The sequence below is a fragment of the Papaver somniferum genome, chromosome 1 (genome assembly GCF_003573695.1).
Source record: "Papaver somniferum cultivar HN1 chromosome 1, ASM357369v1, whole genome shotgun sequence".
NCBI classification, from domain to species: Eukaryota; Viridiplantae; Streptophyta; class Magnoliopsida; order Ranunculales; family Papaveraceae; genus Papaver; species Papaver somniferum.
This window is the reverse complement of record NC_039358.1, coordinates 238,523,189-238,546,622: the sequence shown is the minus strand read 5'-3', so window position 1 is coordinate 238,546,622 and position 23,434 is coordinate 238,523,189. Positions and strand designations below refer to the sequence as shown.

Sequence of the window (23,434 nt, the reverse complement as noted above, 5' to 3'; positions counted from 1 at the left end):
AATAATGGATTTTACCAACCACAACCGGAGGAAGGGTATTTGGGTACTCAGGTATGCTTCAAACTTAGATAATGTTGGTTGAATTGCACCAAACTTTCAAAAAACATGAAATTTTTTATGTAGATTTGGGACAGTTCGGTTACCATATGTCAAGAACATGTAACCGAACACACCTGAAAGTGTAGTTCGGTTACGTTTTCCAAACACGCAGGTTACCGAACTCGCTCGTTAATGGAGGTTTTGGTCGTACAGTGTAATGTTCGGTTACCTAGGATAAAATGGTAGGTAACCGAACTTTGAACTTAACAATTTATTTGGGTACATCTTCTGTGTTCGGTTAGTTCGTAAAATTCAACGCAACCAAGTTCCCAACCAAACTGCAGGGTAAAAGTAACCTAGTGTTAGAAGTTCGGTTGGTTCGCAAACTTCAACATATTTTGCGAATCAACCGAACTGGGCTTATATGTGCATATATGCAATTAGGCAAACGTTCTGTTACTACGAAATTTATTTCTTGCCGAATTAGGTAGAGTTCGGTTACGAAGTTTCAAAGGTAGAGTTCCGTTACAAAGAAAACTTAACATTTTTACGAACGAACCGAACTTGTGGACTTCTCATTATTTTCGTAAACTAAAGTTCGGTGATATCCTTATTTTGCGAAGGAACCGAACTTATGGACTTGTGTTGTTCTGATACAAGGAGTTCGGTTAAAAGTATTTTTTTGCGAATCAACCAAACTCTGAGTTCGGTTAAGAAAAAATTAATTCGTGATAACCGAACTTTTCTATGAAAAAAAATCCTCCATTAAACCTCTCTGCAACTTCCATTTTCAACTCATTTTAATGATTACTTCTCATTGATTCAACCAAAAACGAATGACGAGTAATGGGTTTGTGAGAATATCTTTGTTAATGTTTTAAATTAAGCTATATATATATATATATATATATATATATATATAGTGGTGGTGGTGGTAATCGGTGGTTGGTGGTGGTGGTAATCGGAGGAGGTGGTGGTGGTAATCGGCGGTGGTGGGCGGTGGTGGTGGTTATCGGTGGTTGGTGGTGGTGATAATCAGAGGTGGTGGTGGTAATCGGCGATGGTGGGAGGTGGTGGTGGTAATCGATGGTTGTTGGTGGTGATAATCGGAGATGGTGGTGGTGGTAATCGGCGGTGGTGGTGTTGGTAACCGTTGGTTGGTGGTGGTGTTAATCGGAGGTGGTGGTGTTGGTAATCGGCGATGGTGGGAGGTGGTGGTGGGAGGAGGTGGTGGTTATATATATATATATATATATAGGTAGTTATTGGATTGATTTTAAATTAAATTAGGTTAAGGATAGGTTAGTCTTTTCAATGCTTTAGGACACCCCTTATAACTATAGGAAAGGTGGCCTTATAAAATCATGGTCTCCTCAAAAAAATCATGGTCCCTAAAAAATCGTTCAAGTTTAAAAACCCAGAAAGTCATTCTGATTTTAGGCCTATCGCACGTTGTAATATGATTTACAAGCCCATCTGGAAAATTATAACCCGAAGATTAAATCCATTACTTGATTCTTTGATCGATAAATCTCAATCTACGTTTATACCGGGAAGGCATATTCAAGACAATATGATCGTTACTAAAGAGCTGGTGCACTTAATGAATCATTCTAACTCGATTTTAGGATCGTTTGCTCTTAAGCTTGATATGAGCAAAGCGTACCTTAGAGTAAGTTGGACTTTTCTTTGTAATGTACTCAGTAGTTTTGGTACCCATGGCAGTATACACTCATTGATTATACGCTGCGTTACTACAACTACTTCTTCTATCATTCTTAATCAGAAGCCGGAAGGAAGAATTTTTAGCGAGAGGGGTATAGAACAAGGGTGTCCATTATCTCCCTACTTGTTCATCCTTTGTTCCCAAAATATAAATAATGAAGAAGATGGAGTCTGATGGGTTATATTCGGGGTTCAAAGTTAATAGATGGGGTCCTGATGGCCCACATCATAATTTCGCAGATGATATAATGTTATTTGGGACCTGAATTCTAGTACCGTTAACTCAGTGATGACTATTCTACATGATTATTCAAACTATTCCGGTCAAGTTGCGAATTACGGCAAATCAGGGATATTCTTAGGAAGTAAGTAAACAATGTAAGGCAGTTGGAAGTTATGTCTCTACTTGGGGTTCATAATGCATTCTGACGACAAGTATTTTGGGGTTCAAAATTTTAAAACAGGGACGTATAATTTCTTCTCTTGAATTTTTAATTGAGAAATTTTATTATCACATGCAGGAAGGACAACATTAATTTAGTTTGTGTTGGCTTTGATTCAATTACATGGTTACTATATTATTCCAAAAATAATTATTTGAAAACTCACTCGAACCATAAGGAATTTTTGGTAGGAGCATATATACAAGAGAAACTAAGAAGATACACCACCTAAACTGGACATGGTGTACTACCGGTAAGGAGCAAGATGGCCTTGGCTTGCGATACTTGGAGCAATTAATGTTGCGTTAGTGGCTAAAGTGGGATGACAATTCCTCCAGAATCCCAATTAAAGGGTGCGTTATGGGGGCAGATTCTGGAAGCAAAATACTTGCGAGGAACAAGTTTCTGGTGTGCCAAAAAACCTCAGAGGTGCTCAAGTAATATGCCATTATAATTGGAATTTTTTTTGGGAACCTGGTGATCAGAAATCTTGACACTCATTTAAAGGGTGAAATTAAGATGTTAGATGCATATTTTGTTTGAGATTGTACATTAAAGTTGTCTAACAAAGGTGTTCGGATACCTTAAGCAGAAATCTGCTTCTGGGAAGCCCAGGGTCGGTTCCAGAAATAACTTCTCAAGTAATATCCCCACATACCATCAAACCAGCTAGGTGAAGAAAAAAAATTGTCCTAAAGACCAAGAAAAAATAGCCCAAATAGCGGAAAAATGTGTTCATACTTCATAGACACCCAAAGCAACAAAGTTAGAACCTAAAAGATAAAAACTAAATTATTCTTATTCATAAAAAAACTAAAAATCTTTGCTCAGAACTAACCCAAAAGGACTAAATCCGAGCAAGAAGAAGAAGGAAGTTACAAGGTTTTTCTTTTTTAGTAACGAGAGTTACTCCATTTTATTTTGAGCATCTCTTATTGAAGAAGATAAAAATTTTAAATGGTCGGAATTGATTCCGTTGCACACCATCATTCATCACTACTGCATCTACGTAGATTGGATGTCTTAAAGATTTATGATTCTTTCGATCTACTGCGATGTACTTGGAATTAGTGTCGTCATTTGTATTTGGATTTTGATTATCTTGTATTTTAGTGTTTTTGATAATCTTGTAAGCAATTACGTAATCCAGTTTGAATGAATTGAAATATCATTTCATCGAATAGAACCAACTAGGTGATCCCAAATCTTTGGTATCAAACTGCCACGTACTCATTCATACAGAAGTAGGTAGTAAAAATTGCAGAGGGGGAATCCATTAACAGGCCCTCATTTGACAAGGTCTTACAGTCCCTTAATAACCGTTGGATGTGAACATAAGGATGGTTAAGATTAACTCACGATAATAGGGTAAACCCGGATTGACTTATGACCCATAATGAAAAATTTGTTTAATCACGAGTCTCACTCATCTCCTTTTTTAAAGATTTCTTCAAGTGCTTGAGATGATGTTCCAGGGTCGCAGCAGCAATCTAAACTCAAATGTTGTTCTTCTACCGTGGTTGGCCTATTGAAGATTGACTATCTTTTGATGGTTTATATGAATGGGAATAATCGGTTATTCCCATTCATATATGAAAAGTTATGAATCCTGTCTTTTTAAAGTTATAGAGACAATCAATGTTGTACATCACTGTTAGCTCTTTTTAAAGGACCATTATGGGCATTATCAGTACCACCCTGCGGGCACAACTTAGCTATAATAGGGTTGCATAAATTCTGTAACTCCTTCATCTTGCCATCTGTAATCGCTGTGTCAGATAGGTCATTGCTATCCAACCATTGAATGGCATCATTAATTGCATCCACAATTTTCTTCTTATCAGCTGTTGCTAGCTTTTCTCCGATATCATTGATTTTGTTCCTCATGTCGTTTGTGTATTTCTCAAAGGAGTTCCTTGACTCCACCTTATTCCTGTGCTCCGTAATTGGCTTTTGAAAATCAACTCCATCATGCAAAGCATCGACTTCGATAGTTGTCCGAGTAGTAGATGAGAGAGTCCTTTTTGCCCTCTCATAGGATGTTCTCAACCTTCTAAGAGCCTTTGGGTTTCCGCTAATGTCCAACTTGTGCTTCCTCTTAAACTCTTTAACAAAGTGATTTAGCATTCTGTTATCAAAATCCTCTCCTCCGAGATGTGTATCTCCAGCTGTAGCTTTAACTTCAAATTTACCCCCGTTGATGGTGAGTATAGAAACGTCAAAAGTACCACCACCGAGATCAAATATAAGAACATTCTTTGAACCAACACCGGTTGCCTTCTTATCAAGGCCATAAGCAACTGCAGCTGCCGTCGGTTCACTGATGATTCTCATTACATTAAGGCCAGCAATTGTGCCAGCATCTTTAGTAGCTTGACGCTGTGAATCATTAAAGTATGCAGGGACAGTAATAACCGAGTTCTTAACAGTTGAACCAAGATATTCTTCGGCAGTTTCCTTCATCTTAATGAGAACCGTGGATGAGATTTCCTCAGCTGAAAACATTTTATCTTTGCCCTTTCAATTGACTTGAATCATGGGTTTGTCATCTTCACCAGCAATGACTTTGAAGGGCCATAGCGTGATATCACTCTGCACATAGCTATCGCTGATATTCCTACCAATTAAACGCTTTGCATCTACAAAATAGAAAACAGATTCAGAAAATAATCTTTAGATTTTAATTCGGCGAGCAATGAACTCACTGAATCGTAATTATCCTAAAGCAATTGAAAGAAAAGAAAAACAAAAAATCAGAAGAAGTAATGGCCTTGATAGGATTCACGGCAGCTTAGCAAAACCGGAGTTCTTACCGAAAACGGTGTTGATAGGATTCACGGCAGCTTGATTCTTTGCAGCCTCACCAATCATGCGTTCTGAATCAGTGAACGCAACATAAGATGGAGTAGTACGATTTCCTTGATCATTAGCAATAATCTCAACCCGGTCATTTTGCCATACACCGACACATGAATATGTTGTACCTAAATCAATTTCTATGGCTGTTGTTCCTCCTCCATCCATTCTATGAAACCACAAATTTAATTTAATATAAAGAAATCAGAAATACCTAGAGAAACCAGAGATTTCAGCTCAGGTGGTGGGTTTAGGATTCCCTTCCAAGAACGCCATAAATAGGATTTCTAGAGTTTTAAATTATTGGGGCACCTGAGGGCTAATTTGGCATCAATGAACTAATTTACTTGAGCATCCACAGTGTTTTTAAACTTAGAATGAGAATTTGGCAGCCTCCATAAACTAACTTTTTCTGGTCATGTCCTCATTTTGTTCCGAGCAATAAATTCCTCACTATAGTCTTGAGTGTTACAATACAAGCATCCAACTCACAACCAATTGGCAATAAGTGGAGAGGCTCATAGGATTATAAATAGCAGGATCTTAGATTGCCCAAATAATGTGGGACTAATAGTCTCAACACGCCCCCTCACGTGTAGCCTCGTTGGGTCTAACACGTGGACAATAAATCTGGTGACGCGGAGTAAAGGCGCGGTCAATGACTCGTCGCAAATAGCCTGCTCTGATACCATGTTAGAATACGGGCATCCAACTCAAAACCAATTGGCAATAAGTGGAGAGGCCCATAGGATTATAAATAGCAGGATCTTAGATTGCCCAAACATTGAGTTTTCAAGTGTTTCAGAATCAAATTTCATAAAAACAAAACAACGTCCTTCTCATGAAAAATAAATAACTGAGAAATTTAACATTAAATTGGGATTTAAATTCCTAAATAAGTACTATAAACATTAAACACATGGGGTGGTCGGTTTAGGATTCCTCTGTCTTCAATAAACAGGATTTCCTTTCCACCTTCCAAGCACGCCATAAATACAATTTGTAGAGTTTTCACAACCTTAAATCGTTCTATAAATTTTGAAATATAAGTACCATTCGCATTACAATGCTGAAGATAATCCAAGAGTAAATCCACATAAATTAATTAGCAGCTATGCAGGTCACAAAAACTTTATGTATACACGTGCGAGATGTAACCGAAATTCCGGCCGAGATTGGACATAATAAACCGGAATTCCGAGCGAGAAAATACACAGAAAGAAAACAAAGTTGTTCGAAAAATTGGTTCGAGTTAATAACTTAACATCACTTTCTCTGACCGTCAGAGAAAGAAAAAAAAAACAGAAAGAGATCGAGAGAAGAAAAAAGAGAGGGAGTTAGATCGAGAGAGCAAGATTTCCAGCGAGAGAAGTAGATATAGATCGATATAGAGACTAGAGAGTTTGGTGACTTGGTCGGGTGCTAGAGAAAAAGAGTTTCAGGAAGATTAGGTTTTCAATCAGAGAAGATTAGGTTTTCAATCAGAAAACAAGTAAGTAATCCAAACCCTTTTTTTATTTTTGTTAAAATAGATTGTTGCATGATGTTTTTATTGATTATAATCGAAGTTGAGATGATTGATGTTCTTAAATTTAGGGTTTATGTAATTAGGATTTATCTGAAATTGGGAATTGTTGTTCAGAATTAGGATGTTGTTGTTATCTGGATTTCATCATGTAAGTCAGAGACAAGATGTTGTTATATCTGATTGTGTTTAGAAAAATCAATTTAGTCCAAGATGCTTAATATATGATAGTATGATACCAATTTTTGTTTCTGATTGTGTTTAGAAAAATCATTGTACTTGTTATATTTCCAATATTTTCATTCAAACTTCAAATAAATAGATAGAGATACTGAATTTGACATTATCAGTAGTTGGAAGAGGAATCCACCAAGATACAGATAATCATTATCAGTAGTTGGTAGATGATTGTGAGTCTTGTGACGCCAATGCGGAAGGAGTTGGGCAAGGTGGTGGGACCTTAGCAGCTGGAACCGAAAAAGAGCGTATCATCTCTGGGAAAGATGCAGTAAGTTCTCTTCAAATATTTTGATGTATAATTTTAAGGTCACTGAGTTTAACTTTCACCTGACTATCCAATTGATTGTCATCTTGTTTACCACGTCCTAGTCTGCATTGTCCAAAACGTCCAAACCTAGGTGGTTACTGTGTAATACAGTGTTGCGAGTCTTGTCACCCGTAAACAAGCCCAAATAAAAAGAATATAATTTAGATCTGTATTGTATGCTATGACCATCTTAACAGGATGACTGAGCAAACAACCACTACTTGTTGATGATAACAAACTTCTTTTATCTTTTGTTCTTCTTTACACCGCTTTGTGTTTTTAGCTGAAAGTTCCCCTTGGCAGCACCCATCTTACTAGAAAGTCAGCTAGTACCCCTATTGCTGATTCTCTCTTATTCATTTTTTTTATTGCATAGGAATATCGCATAAAACAACAGAAGTTGAATGATAGTGTCTTTATCCAATATAATAAGAAATTGTAGCGTCGTTACATAGAAATCCAACAATATAACGACAATGATAAAGCAAATGATCGTATTTTCCTGGAGGAGCGTGATGACAATGATGAATGGTTGGATTTACAAAATTTGAATGACTTGGATGTGCTAGGTGATAATGTAAGTTTCAATGATTTGCAAGAGACATTGGGTGAAGAACGTGAGACAGTTGGTAGTGGAGGTGCTTCTAGTTCTCGAAGCAAGTCTACTTTTCCAACCGACTCGGAGTATGATGGATATGATACCGATGAATTGATGTTGGACACTGGAAAAGGGATACTCGTTGTTGCTGAGAATGACAGAGTTACTCAAGATGATGATATCTATGATTATTCAAATTATGTTGATTAGCACTGTAATGTTGTTGTTTAAGTAACATTTTAGACCATGAATCGAAGTTGTACTAATTTCTCTTTTAAGTAACATTTTAAATATGTTCTGGATTAATTAGTTAAGTTTGAAGTGTTCCCATTTTTGTGTTTTTTTTTGTTCGTTTTTTGTTGGATTGACCGTATTTCATTATATCATAACATATGTAGAAATTATATATATAAAAGTTGGAACCGAGATTTGGAAACAGAATCTCTCCGAGACAACGTTGTACCAGTGTCTCGCTCGGGACCGAGACAAACCGAAATCTGAGATCGACTACATTGGACCCAGCTAAGCATTAGCCATATAGTAACACGTGTTGAGCCGCGCTAAGTACGAAATTCTTGGTGTGTATTTCGAATCCAGGACATTAAGCCTAAAAACAAACCACTAAACCGGTACTTAGTTTGATCACAACTCTCTTTAATATATCCCACCAAAACGTTAAATCTTTCATTTTTATTACTGTATTCATATTAGCTAAACCTTATGAGAGTTTATCATAAGTCTCATTTGAATATTTGTTTAGTGCTTAGTGTTTACATTTGTTTGTTTTGTTTAATTTGATAGCATTTCATTATATTATATCTTAACACATATATATAGAAATTATATGTATAAAAATTGGAACCGAAATTACACCGAAATTTGGAAACGGAATCTCCCCGAGATAACATTGTACCAGTATCTTGCTCGGGACCGAGACAAATCGAAATCCGAGATCAACTACATTGGACAAAAGTACATGAAAAATTCATCTCTGCCAAGTCACGCACATAGGGTGTTTGTAAAAATGCCTAAATCACCGACTCTTCTGGGCCAGGTTATGTTTGCCATGGATTAGAGGTCAGGTTCAGATTGAAGAATGACACAGAATCAACGAGCTGTAATCGGTGAGACCTTAATTGTGTAGTTGAAACACATTTTTTTCGGCTTTATATCTTAAAGGCTGTTATGACCATTTTCTTTGTTCTCATACATTATTCTTTCTTTGGTTGATCTTTGCAGATGATATTGCATCACATTTCGATTCCACTGATGCAGTAACATCAAATGCTAAAACACACATTTGCTGGGCCAACAAAAATGTGAAGCTAGATCGTCATGGGTGATTTTTAGCATCTTACTGTTTTTATTGGTTGAGCTCAATTGCATGTTTGTTTCTCCTATTACCCTTGGGTTGTATTCATTTAAAGTCATAGTCAGGAGTAAAACCTTATAGATGTAAGGAAACCCCATGGAAATTAATAGACATCTTAAACATGAAATGCATCTTATAGGGAGGAAAAAAATTACCACCCCTTTAGGGATCTTTTGAAGGATTTTTATTGTTAGATATTTTCCTGCTTCCTTGGATGACGTATCTGCTTATGCAATGTGTTGTGTTTATCTGACGGTCCTGGTGGATGCTGCCAATTTTTGTATTAAAAACCAGTAGTTCATATCAGAACACCAAATCATTATAGTATATCCAATTGTATTTTTATGATGCTATGGTGATAATTGTACTACAGGCGACCAAGTTTGTGACTGATGGTTGATCGAGATTTCTGAATTAGCAGGGATCATGCAACGAATCATCTTACAATTTGAACTGTATTAGTGGTCATGCAAGGACAACGAGCTGTATTCCATTCACGAGTAGAAATGAACACCACGTTCTTTTTTGCTTCATCAGGCTGCAAGACAAGGTTTACCCTCCTAGACCACGAATCTCCCAGGCTGCAAATGTTTGATGGAAGCGACTCTATTTTTGAAACTTCATTATAGAATCCCCTTAGACATTAATTACACAATTCTTTTGTAGCATGGATAATATGAGAAGTACTTACAGATTGCTGCCATTCTTTTGCAGCATCAATGGTATGAGAAATACTGCGTTACAACATCAGAAATAATAAATTTGGACATACAGGTGAAGAATATGAAAGAGCTCAAGGATGGATACAGCAGATGGGATTTCACAGGTAGTTAATCAATTGGCTAGGGAATAATTTAGGAACTTAACGTTTGTACAATTGAGATAGCAAGTGGTATTTTTCATTTTTAGCCCTAATTGAATAAATGTTATTCTCAAATTTGAGCTGTTTGACATTCTATTTTTTGTAGTATGATATTGGTGTACATTGAGACAAATCTAAGCTATACGGTTAGTTTCAGGGGAACTTGATGCAGATCTGCCGGTAAGATTTCTAAATTTAGTTAACAGCATCACTAATGTACACTTGATTCAAAACATCAACAATGGAGACTGTCTAAGCTTTTCTAGGAAACTCTTCTTTGAAATTAATCCTTAAGCTTATGTGTACTACAGATGAATTATACTAACAGTAGTTATACAAATTCTAGCTACCTTTGAGGCTAATAGAAGCTAAGTATATATTTTTTTTTCCTTTCCATACGAAACTGTAGGCATGAATTCCGTTAACGATTATACAAGCATTTAATTTGTGGGCTTTGAGGTTTGTCTATTTAATTTCTTGGCAGTGTTGTTTATTAACATAATGAAGTGAGAGAGATTTTATACTTGGCAGGCAGACTGTGAGCATCTGATAGCTTGGTACAACATACTAAGAAGTTGCGCAAATTTATGCATCCAACCTGGAACACATATCAATACATCAGAAGTGGAGGAATTTGAAGGTCTGCATGAATTAAGTTGATGAGGAAGTGTTGTTGGTTGGTAATAAGAGACTAATGGTGCCCGGTAATGTACTAATGGATTTCATGTCAGGGAGTGAGCAAGCTTGCACACACTTTTGTTTTGGTTCCCTTTTAATGAGATAGTTTTTGGAGATTTAGGCTTTAGCCATAACTGATCCTGGAAATCAAGAAGAAGAGCAAGTAGTTTCATTCCTAAAAACAATGAGCATTACGAGAATAATGATAACTGGCGACAACTGGGCTACAACAAATGCAACATCCAAGGCGATTAGAATATGTTTGCAGTGTTAAGGACTCAATCGTGACTCAAATGCAAGCATCAAAGATAGGCCTTTCCAAAGGATCATTGCTGAGAACACATACAGGTCTATTTAAGTTTAGAGCGACCAAGGATCTTAACAGACGAGTTATTGGACAAGAAATTGGAAACAAGAAATAAGTTGATGTTAATGACTTTCTTCCAGCAGAAGATTGCATGTGACGCTATCTAACAGACAATCTAAGGATTCTCATCTGCAGCGTCTCTTGAAGGAATCTATATGCTGACTATATTGCCGAGCAGAATGGCGTGCAAGGGGGGTGCTCAGTAGGGCGAGTAAGTAAATGCATTTGAAGAAACCTAAATGCAACTGTAATATTTTAACCATTCATTTAGAAAAGAACATTAAATATTGAATTTGCAAACCAGATTAATTCAGATGAGCAATATAGTATTTTATGATTTTCTTGCTTCCAGATATATGCACATTTCAGCTGCGGAGTCTGTACTAGAGAGGAACAATGCTATTGTATATTAAATTTTCAAAAAATAATTTTTGTTACATGTTTCATCAGCAAAATAATGGTTTGAAATAATGGTTCAGTTGTGTTCAGACATTTTAGTACCAGAAGAGGATAAATAACTGGAGCTATGTTAATCTTTACCGCTACAACTTCAGCTATGGAACTTCTCTCACAGCATGTTGTAAAGCCTGAATCCCGATTTTGTGTGAGCATGCAAGGAATCCTCTTACAATTTGAGGGGTTTACTAACTCAGGCTAACTCACCAGTCACCAAATAGTGCTCCGGATTATCTTATATTTTACAGTCCCCATAAATTTACAGATTCACTTTAACTGTATGGAAACCAAGTTTAACATCTCAAGGAATACAAAGAGCCAAGTTACGTATGACATCCCGGATGCGTATCACGGGCACAAAATCCTAAGCATCGGTCGATGCCAAGCCGAGCCACACCAAATGAAAATTCCTAAGCATGCATCGGAATAGGGCGAGGCGAAGGCTAAGCTACACAAAATAACCAAACTAAAAATTATAAGCATGCATCAGGACGGGACGAGGCAAAGTCGAGCCACACCAAATCAAAAATCCTAAGTGACGGGACGAGGCGAAGCCGAATCACATCAAATAAAAAATTAAGCATATATCGAAATGGGGAGAGGCGAAGGCGAACTACACCAAATCAAAAATCCTAAGCATGCATTAGGACGGGGAGGCAAAGCAGTTTTCAAGTCCGCCCGGTGCGTAGCACCGACAAAAAATCTAGTATATTCCAAAATGGTAACTCAAATTTATAACAGGCACAAATCATAACAAGCACAAACAAAAAAAAAACAAATTGGGTTGGAGTCTTGGTGTGACGAGGTCACACTCGTTGCAACTTCTGTAAGGGTGCAACTTTTAACCCTTGGATGATACATCTTAGATGTATGCGCATCTTTAGGTAAAATTTAAGAAATGTAAGCAACTAATATGTCACTACGGTAAAAATGGGTTTCATTTGACCATGTAGAATTTAATGAAGATTTCATGCTTCAAAAAGAAAAAAAAAAGGAAAAAAAATGTAGAATTTAATGAGAAAATATCAAAGGTTCAGAGGAAACAAGCTAGATCTATTTGTGAACAAATCACTGGCAAATAAAACCTTTAAAGTAAAAAATAAAATAAATCCCTAAAAGACTCTTATAAGCTATAGCCAAACTGTAACCATGTTGAGTCGAGTCAAGGCATAAAATGTGATCTGAAGAAATGAAAAGATATCAAGATTTCCGGGATTTTCCAGAATTTTTGTGCAGCATTGCTAGCTCTTGCGGAAGAACCATTATCAGTACCGCCCTGTTGGTTCAACTTAGCTATGATAGGGTTGCATATATTCTGTAATACCTTCATTTTGTCCTTTGTAACGCCTACATCCGTGAGTTCATTGCTATCCAACCACTGAATGGCGTCATTAACTGCATCCATAATCTTCTTCTTATCATCTGATTCTATCTTTTCTCCAAGAGAATCCATTGTGTTCCTCATGTCGTATGTGTAATGCTCAAAGGAGTTCCTTGCCACCACCTTCTTCCTGTGTTCATCATCTTCTGATTTGTATAACAAAGCCTCTTGAACCAATCTATCAATCTCAGCCTTAGAAAATCTCCCCTTGTCATTTCTAATTGTAATTTGTTTTTGGTTCCCCATGGCAGATACATTCAATATACCATTGGCATCCAAATCAAAACATATTTTTACCTTACCAACACCTCGAGGTGCAGGAGGAATTCCCCATAAACTGAACTTGCCCAACAAGTCATTTTTACTAGCTATAGTTCTCTCCCCCTCATAAACCGGAAACCACATACGGGTTTGATTGTCAGAAATGGTAATAAAGTTTGCTTCCATCCTCGTGGGAATGGTTTTGTTCCTTGGGATAACCACACTCATAATATCTCCGTAAACCGCAACACCAAGAGAAAGAGGGGTGACATCCAACAACACCAAGTCTCAACCTTCTCATTACCCTGACCACTCAATATAGCAGCTTGCACTGCAGCACCATAAGCCACGGCCTCATCAGGGTTGATGCTCTTGCAGAGTTCCCTACCATCAAACAAATCCTGCAATAGAGACTGAACCTTGGGAATTCTAGTGGAGCCTCCAACAAGCACAATTTCGTGAATATTGTTCTTGTTCATCTTAGCATCCTTCAAACACATCTCAACTGGTTCCATGCACTTCTTAAACAAATCCATGTTCAACTCTTCAAATTTAGCACGAGTAATGGACGCTTGAAAATCAACTCCTTCATACAAAACATCAAGCTCGATGGTTGTCCGAGTAGTAGATGAGAGGGTTCTCTTGGCCCTCTCACAGGATGTTCTCAACCTTCTAAGAGCCCTTGGGTTTCCAGTAATGTCCATCTTGTGCTTCCTCTTAAACTCCTTAACAAAGTGATTCAACATCCTGTTATCAAAATCTTCTCCTCCAAGATGTGTATCTCCAGCTGTAGCTTTAACTTCAAATTTACCCCCGTTGATGGTGAGTATAGAAACGTCAAAAGTACCACCACCGAGATCAAATATAAGAACATTCTTTGAACCAACACTGGTTTCCTTCTTATCAAAGCCGTAAGCAATTGCAGCTGCTGTCGATTCATTGATGATTCTCATTACATTAAGGCCAGCTATGGTGCCAGCATCCCTAGTTGCATGACGCTGTGAATCATTAAAGTAAGCAGGGACGGTTATAACAGCGTCCTTCACACTTTTAAGAAGATATTGTTCGGCAGTCTCTCTCATCTTAATAAGAACCATGGATGAGATTTCCTCAGCTGAAAATTGTACTTCCTTGCCCTTGTAATCGACTTTAATAATGGGTTTCTCTTCTTCGCCAGCAATGACTTTGAATGGCCATAGCATAATATCACTCTGAACATAGCTATCACTGAATTTCCTACCAATTAAACGTTTCGCATCTAAACAAAACAAAACAAATTCAACAAACAATCTTGAGATTCATAATCTGCTAGAATTTCAGCACATAAAATTCAACTGAGCAACAAAAAAAAAAAAAAAAATAAATAAAATAAAACAGAACTGTTAATCAACTAACCAGCAGCAGCAAGAAACATAATGCAAAACCGGAGTTCCTAATTAACATATCAAACTTGATGTAAAGACCTTGATAATACAAGCTTACCGAAAACTGTGTTGATAGGATTAAGAGCAGCTTGATTCTTAGCAGCATCACCAATCATGCGCTCAGAATCAGTAAAAGCAACATAAGAAGGAGTAGTCCTATTCCCTTGATCATTAGCAATAATCTCAACACGATCATGTTCCCAAACAGCAACACATGAATATGTTGTACCTAAATCTATTCCTATTGCTAATCCTCCTCCTCCAACCATTCTAATAATTCAATCAAACCACAAACTTTAACAATAAAAAAGAAAGAACAATTTAATTAGAAGAGAAGACAAGGTTTTTGACTCAGATTTGTATACGAGTCTTTGTATATAATACGATTAGAGTACCACTAAACTAGGGGACTTCAAAACCTATTACCCAAAATGGTGGGCTTAATAAGTTAATTATTTGGTTAAGGGACACCTGCTAGCATCCATAACACCTCCGTACCCGATTGGGGATAATTACTTGAAACCATATTTGACCGAGTAAAAAAAAAAAATACTTGAAACCATATTTGATATCACAATTACAGATCGAACTGCTGAAGATGATTGGTGTCTATATAGATGGTGTATTTAACAACTTGGCCTGTATTTAAGCTCAACGAATTGGTTTTCCTCACGGTGCATTTGGTTTTCCCATTTGCTTTATGTGTTTTATCTCTTTGCTCTTCATTGGTAAACAAATCTATCAGTCTCGTCAAAATATCACACCAATATTTGACTAATATGGTTGGTAGTTGGGTATCTTTAATAGTTATCTTTATTTAATCTCTTGGTTTAAAACTCAATTTGTGAGTATTAAACTTGGCATTTTTGATGGGGCGTTTTCTAAAGGGCCCACGGGGGAGAAATGATATGTTGACATATATAATTGATTTCTATGAATTCTGTTTCCAAATATACCATACCAATTAAGAAAACAAATTTTTTATCCAAAAATACATTTTTTTTATATTTTTGGAAACAAAATTGATTAATATCAAATACATGTGTCAACATATCATTTGTCCCCAAGGCCCCCTTCAAAAAATGCCCCCATCAAAAATTTATCCGTCGTAACTCATTAACTTTGTTTCTTTACACTTTGAACCTGCATAAACATCGAAGTAGCTATATTGGACGAAGCTGTGGTGTAATGGCAGCACAGCTGACTCCACCACTGTCTGAAGATACATGTCCGATTCACGTTAGGTAACTTAGGTTCACTCATTCGAGTATGTCAATTTTGGTATCAACTTGGGTTGTTGGCACCTAATCTGCACCTCTTAGTTGATAGGGAAAAACAAATTAATGGCAGCTTGCAAACAAGATATGATGTGCTTATCTAAAATCAATCTCAAAAACCTTTGCATCTAGAGAGGAGGAGGCATAATAATTCCAGTTGGAGATGGTGTTGGCGGGCAGGACCCCAGCTTTGCCTTTGTCAAAATAAAAACTTAATGGCTTAAGATACCTCAATCACACAAGAAGTGCTAATGAAACATAATTACAGGTTACAATACACCAAAGAGATGCACCTTCTTGTAACCAAAAAAATTGCAACAAAGATTTCGTCAGACCGCGTAAGATGCACCCAGTCAACTACCTTGTTACTAGTTCTGTTAATAAAATTAAGAGATATAACAATACGAAAACAAAAGGGGTAAACTAACATTATCAGTTCCATTAGCTAAACAACTGTTATGTTTCTTCAGTTACTAAATTGGAGACTCAATACATATTCACGTTGTACAATTTACCATTTGGTTTGTTAACCAGTTTTAGATTTCATGTGTACAAAATTAGAGGAGGCTGGGTCAGAAGGAGATGCAAGATTGTAATGCCTAGTCAAAAATGTGAAGGCCACTTACACAACAATATATCACTTGGTAATTTCATCTCCAAGACTGGCAGTTGTAGCTGGAAGGAAACAAGGATCTTTTCTGGTTTGGTAGATGCTGAATAACTGTTTCGAGTAGCTCCCCATAACGTTTAACCAGATCATTTAGTCCTTGAACATATCTATTAGCAGGATGCCAAATAGTCAGAAGCACGCAATCAATCAATAGTCATGACAAAAAACTTTTTCAGATTCATTTCACATAAACATCAACCGCATTCAATTAAAAATCATGTTACACATTATAGAAATAGTTGAGGATGCTGATGTGACTATTTAGTTGTTTTCTTGTCAGAATACTTGCAAAGAAGCATCAAAAGTACCACCGCCAAGATCAAAAATGAGAACATTCTTCACATCACCATCGATTGCTTTCTTATGAAGGCCGTAAGCAATTGCTGCCACAGTTGGTTCACTGATGATTCGCATTACATTAAGCCCAGCAATTTTCCCAGCATCTCTAGTAGCTTGACGCTGCGAATCATTAAAGTAAGCCGGGACGGTAATAACAGCATTCTTAACGGTCGAACCAAGATAATTTTCAGCAGTTCCTCTCATCTTAGTGAGAATCATGGCTGAAATTTCTTCAGCTGATAACTGTATATCCTTGCCTTTGTAACTGACTTGAATCATTGGTTTCTCCTCTACACCTGCAATGACTTTGAAGGGCCATAGCTTCATATCATTTTGAACAAAGCTATCGCTTAGTTTCCTACCAATTAAACGCTTTGCATCTACAAATAAGAAGATATATTCAGAAGATGATCACGACATACCGACTTTAAAACGCGAGGCGTTCATGTATTATTCTCATTAAACGGTTTCTAGATTGCATAATGTCATTCTAGAACGAGTAAAAAAAAAAACGAATATAGACAGCAATCTCATCAGTAACAAGAAACACAATGCAAAAAACGGAGACACCAAATTAATTCAAAATTTACAGCAATAACCACCACATGATCAAGAAAATTTGTATAGTGCTATAATGTAAAGACCTGGATATAAGCCTGTTGGAACAAAGGAGAATATTTGGTTTCTCTATTTAGATTGGCTTACACTGCAAGAAAATATTCTCTACATATGTTGCTATCTATACGAATATGTGGCATGTATAGGATATATATATACACGTCTTGTAAAACCTCCATTGATAATAAGAAACCCTAATCATTCTTCTCCCGTGGACGTAGGATATAGCCGAACCACGTTAAACTGAGTTTCTTCTTTAATCTGTTTTTTAGTTAACTGCATAACATCTTATGCAGATTCAATATTGAATGCATAACATCTCATGCATACTGCATAACATCTCATACATAACAACATGGTGTCAGGTGATCGTTACCGATCCTGGCCGTTTCTCTGTAATCAAGTTTCGTTTCTCTGTGTGTTTACTATGGCACAATCAGATCATAATACTAGTTTGCGTTTAACCTCTGTCTTGCTAAATGATGTCAATTATGTCAGCTGGTCTAGGGATGCTGCTCTTGCTCTTGGAGGTAAAAGAAAGTCTGGGTATATTGGTGAGAATAGTACTTGTCCAGATGCTAAAGATCCAAAGTATGAAGATTGGATTGCTGATGATCAACTGGTTCGCACGTGGCTTCTCCATTCGATGAAACCACATATTTCGAAAATTTTCTCGTTTTCAGAATCTGCAAAGGATTTGTGGAAGTCTGTTGCTAGTCTGTATGGCTTACGGAATAATGTTGCTCGGGTGTTTGAGCTGAAGCGTGAGATTGCTGAGGCTGCACAAGGTACGAAAAGTTTTACTGAGCATTTTGGTTATTTAAAAAAGAAGTGGGATGAAGTGGATACATATCGTCCTCATACAACTGATGCAAAAATTCTCTTAAAGCGAGTTGAGGAGGATAAATTTTTTGATGTGCTCAGTAGCCTCACATCAGAGTATGAATCTCTTAGAAGCACTATTCTCATGAGTGCTGAATTGCCAAGTTTGTATAGTGTCTGTGCGACTGTGCAGCGTGAAGAGACACGTAATAAAGTTATGAATCCTGTTTCTAAAAGCATTGTAGACCTGGATGCTGCTGAATCCAGTGCTCTTCTGAGCTCCAGAGATGATAAACGAAGAGCCATGTCATCTGATAAGGACAAGACTTCCCGTGCTAAGGGTAAGAGAGAAGTTTTTCATTGTGATCATTGTAATAAAAATGGTCACACCAAGGATCGTTGTTGGGATATTTATCCTCATCTTAAAGCTAATTTTGACAAAAATAAGCTTGCTTGAGCTGCTGTAGCTGATAATTCATCCTTTACCATAGACCAGTTGAAGGATTTCTTTCACCAGTTGAGTAATAAGAATGAGCGCAAGGCCAATCATACTTCAGGTAACCTGCTAGCCTTTCTTACTACGCCTGTTTCCAACCGCCATATTTGGATTATTGATTCAGGAGCTACAGATCATATGGCAAATGATCCTTCGTCAGTTCATGCATTTATTCGCAGCTCTCATAAAAATGTGTCTGTTGCTAATGGCTCTACTGCTCCTGTGCTGGGCAGTGGGAAAGTGCATTTTTTTCCAGATTGTCCGCCATCTAATGCACTTGTTGTTCCCTCGTTTCCTACTCAGTTGTTATCTGTTGGTCAAATCACTAATTCTCTGAATTGTGATGTTACATTTACCCCTACCTCGGTCATCTTTCAGGATCGAAAGACGAAGAAGACGATTGGTAGAGGCATTTTTTCTCATGGATTGTACCTGTTACGCTCTAGTGACATGGCATGTCTCACTCAAAGATCAACTCCGCAGTTTCATTATCATCAAAGACTTGGACATCCTTCCAGTCGTGTTTTGTCTAGGATTTTTCCCACATTTTCTGTTCAGTCTCAAGTCTGTGATGTTTGCCAGTTTTCTAAACAATCTCGTTTTCCATTTCCTAACTCTGTGACTCGAGCTACAATGCCCTTTGAATTAATTCATTCTGATTTATGGGGTCCTGCTCCAATTGATGCTTATGATGGGTATAAATATTTTGTTATCTTTATAGATGATTGGTCACGTGCTACATGGATCTATTTACTCAAATCCAAAAATGAAGTTTCATCTGTATTTGCGGATTTTCATTGTATGATACGCAACCAATTTGATGCACATGTTAAAATTTTTAGATCAGATAATGGCACTGAGTTTGTCAAAGGCCCTCTTCCAGGTTATTTGCGTAGTCATGGTATTATCCATCAAACTAGCTGTGTTGGTACTTCACAGCAAAATGGTGTTGCTGAAAGGAAACTTCGTCATATTTTGGAAACAACCCGTGCTCTTATGATTCATATGCATGTTCCAAAGAAATTCTGGTCTCATGGTTCTCTGACGGCCACTTACTTGATCAATCGTCTGCCTAGTCGTGTGCTTGAGTTCAAATCTCCATTAGAGGTTTTAAAACATCATCAGCCTGGCATTTATCATCTCAGAGTTTTCGGTTGTGTTTGTTATGTACATTTACAGGCTAAGCATCGTGATAAACTGGATTCACGGGCAACTAAGTGTGTGTTCTTTGGTTACTCATCTACAAAGAAAGGATATATTTGTTATCATCCACCCACTAGAAAGCTACAGATTTCTCGTGATGTTGTGTTTGATGAAACATGGCTTATTTTCAGTGTGATTCTGGCAGTCGGTCTCAGGGGGAGTGTTATACAGATTTGGACCACTTCCAGTTATTAATGAGATACCTACTGCAACAGATTCCCACAGAGATAATGGTGATGGGGTAGAGTTGGTGGACTTACCTACAGCAGTGTTGGATGTGCATAATGAAGCAGTTCATGAAGAAGCTTCAGACAATAATGTTAATGTTACTGATGATACAGGACTACAAGATGTGCCGCATCAAGTTCCAGAAACTGAGGTTATGGTTCCACAACCAGTGGTACCAATTGTCAGAACCTCAAGTCGTGAGAAGAAGGCTCCAGAGAAATACAAAGATTTCTTTACATATCATTCCGCTGTATCCTATACAAGCACATTTAACTTATGATCATGTAGGTTCTTCACACTCTGCATTTCTAAGTGCTATATCCAGTCATCAAGAACCTAAAAACTATAATGAAGCAAAGTCTAATCCAAAATGGAGGGCACCAATGGAGAATGAGTTACGTGCCTTAGATGTAAATAATACATACAGTATTGTCAAGTTGCCTCCCGGGAAGAAGACTGTTGGATGTAGATGGGTGTACAAAATTAAATACAGAAGTGATGGAACTGTTGAGCGTTATAAGGCAAGATTAGTGGCAAGAGGTTTTACTCAGAGATATGGAGAAGACTACACAGAAACTTTGCACCAGTTGCAAAGATGAATACTTTCGTGTTCTTATGTCTCTTGCAGTTAATAAAGATTGGAAATTGTTTCAAATGGATGTGAAGAATGCATTCTTACAAAGTGATCTAGAAGAAGAGGTGTATATGAGTATACCACCTGGACACCCTCGAGAAGGAGAGAGCAATATGGTTTGCAAGCTTAAGAAGGCAATATATGGTTTAAAGCATTCACCACGTGCATGGTATGCAAAGCTAAGTTCAGTACTCATCAAGAATAAGTTCAAAAGGAGCTCTGCCGATTCTTCCTTGTTTATTAAAAGAAGTAATCTTGGTACAACTATAGTTCTAGTGTATGTTGATGACCTTGTGATTACAGGAGACAATCAACAAGAAATTAGAAATCTTAAAGCAATGCTTCATTCCAGATTTGACATCAAGGATTTAAGAATACTGAAGTATTTCCTGGGATTAGAAGTTGCTTACTCAAAGAAGGGTATTTTTCTGAATCAAAGAAAATATGTGTTGGACCTGCTGAAGGCTACAGGAAAAATGGGAGTAATGCCTTGTGATACTCCTACAGAAATTGGCAACAAACTTGATAATGATGGTGATGTGTTAAATGATATTGGGTCATATCAAAGGTTAGTAGGCAAGTTAATTTATCTCACTGTTACCAGACCTGACATAGCACATGCAGTAAGCTTAGTCAGTCGTTATATGCATACACCTCGTGTTAAACATCTGAATGCAGTAACTAGGATTCTACAGTATTTAAAAGGATCACCAGGAAGAGGAGTTTTGATGACAAAGAATGAAGCCTATTCAATTTCTAGCTACTGTATAACAACATATTCAGATGCTGATTATGCTGGATGTCCAGTTGATCGTAAATCAACAACAGGGTACTGCATATTCTTTGGTGGTAATCTGGTTACATGGAGAAGCAAGAAACAAAATGTTGTTTCTCGATCAAGTGCTGAAGCAGAATACAGAGCCATGGCTTCAACAACTTGTGAGATTGTTTGGCTGCGAGCATTACTTAAAGATTTGGGTTTTCTGTCACCTCAGCCAGCTAAGATGTTTTGTGACAATCAAGCAGCGATACAAATCGCATCAAATCCCACCTTTCATGAGCGTACAAAGCACATAGAAGTGGATTGTCATTTTGTTAGAGAGAAGGTATTGGCCAAAGTAATATGCACTCCCTTCGTTCGTAGTCATCAACAACTGGCAGATGTTTTTACTAAGGGTTTACCCGTCAAGCAATTCAATGGAATTCTATCCAAGTTGGGCTCCATTGATATCTTCGCACCAACTTGAGGAGGAGTGTTGGAACAAAGGAGAATATTTGGTTTCTATATTTAGATTGGCTTACACTGCAAGAAAATATTCTCTAGATATGTTGCTATCTATACGAATATGTGGCATGTATAGGATATATATATACACGTCTTGTAAAACCTCCATTGATAATAAGAAACCCTAATCATTCTTCTCCCGTGGACGTAGGCTATAGCCGAACCACGTTAAACTGAGTTTCTTCTTTAATCTGTTTTTTAGTTAACTGCATAACATCTTATGCAGATCCAATATTGACTGCATAACATCTCATGCATACTGCATAACATCTTATACATAACAACAAAGCCACTTACCGAAGACAGTGTTGACAGGGTTCAAAGCAGCTTCATTCTTAGCAGCATCACCAATATTACGTTCAGTCTCATTAAAAGCAACACAAGAAGGAGTAGTCCTATTTCCTTGATCATTAGCAATAATCTCAACACGGTCATGCTGCCATACTCCAACACATGAATACGTTGTACCTAAATCTATTCCTACTGCTGTTGTTCCTCCTCCAGCCATTCTAGTAGGTTTATCAAAACACAAACTCTAACAAAAAAAAAAGAGATTTTTAACTCAGATTATCATACGAGTCTTTTTATTTAATACGATATTACGATTAGAGTTTCACCAAAATAGGGGACTTCAAAACCAAAATGGTGGCTTTAAGTTACTTTGAGACACGCCATAAAATATGATTTCGAGATTTCTACGTAATTGGTTAAGGGGCACCTGTTAGCATCCACTGTCTTGGGTTTTCAGCATCATTTTCATGAAAAACAACAATATGCGTCTTAGGAGAAATAACAACATCTTTCTCATGTAAAAGAGAAATAACTGATAAATATAACCTTAAAATTCCGGAATAAGCATTTACATTAAACTTGACATTGCTGAAAAATTCCAAGAGTAAATGCAGCTACACAAATCATAAAAACATCATTTACGTACGCATTGTGCTCTTATAGCCTCCTCATATTTCGGTTTATCTAAGAAACTTATATCAAAAAGAAAAGAAAAGATCTTCGGTAAAAAATGGATTGCCTCGTTTGACCAGAAAATTCATGATTACATTCAAAAGAATTACTTAGGGATTTCTCAGATTACAGTGTGTAAACCAGAGGCCAGAGGTAATCTTGGTCGTCCTTTTTATCCGGTTTGTGGATTAACCTCGGTGGTTGACCTGATGACTAGGTCAGAGCGGATTCTGTCTGACTCACATGAAGGGTCAGGATTTGTTGGGAGAAGGTCCTGCCCTTGTGTTCTCCTCTGTCACATATATAAACTTCCTTCTAGTATGGTGGTTTCTCATGAGCTCAAGGTTGTGGGCTGAGTCCAGCTC

General features: G+C 37.3%; 2 protein-coding genes and 1 pseudogene across 2 annotated transcripts in view; all 3 read right to left on the bottom strand.

Annotated features, from left to right (window-relative positions):
- The window catches only part of LOC113273746, a 105,237-nt pseudogene extending 100,006 nt beyond the window's left edge, over positions 1 to 5,231 (bottom strand).
- Positions 5,232 to 12,630: 7,399 nt separating this feature from the next.
- LOC113273735 (heat shock 70 kDa protein 3-like) lies at positions 12,631 to 13,296 on the bottom strand. Its single transcript, XM_026523365.1, has one exon. It carries the CDS (start codon positions 13,294 to 13,296, stop codon positions 12,631 to 12,633), a length of 666 nt encoding a protein of 221 aa, XP_026379150.1.
- Positions 13,297 to 13,334: 38 nt separating this feature from the next.
- LOC113320794 (heat shock cognate 71 kDa protein-like) overlaps positions 13,335 to 23,434 on the bottom strand; it is a 38,782-nt gene continuing 28,682 nt past the window's right edge. Inside the window, exons 3-5 of the mRNA XM_026568690.1 lie at positions 14,874 to 14,884; positions 14,593 to 14,781; positions 13,335 to 14,368 (exon numbers count right to left, since the gene is read on the bottom strand). Coding sequence (XP_026424475.1) covers positions 13,335 to 14,368; positions 14,593 to 14,781; positions 14,874 to 14,884 — 1,234 coding nt within the window. The remainder of the gene's footprint in view (positions 14,369 to 14,592; positions 14,782 to 14,873; positions 14,885 to 23,434) is intronic.

Bases quoted from the DNA above. Each gene is read 5' to 3' on its own strand.
- LOC113273735 (XM_026523365.1), bottom strand. From the start codon at position 13,296: ATGGAAGCAAACTTTATTACCATTTCTGACAATCAAACCCGTATGTGG.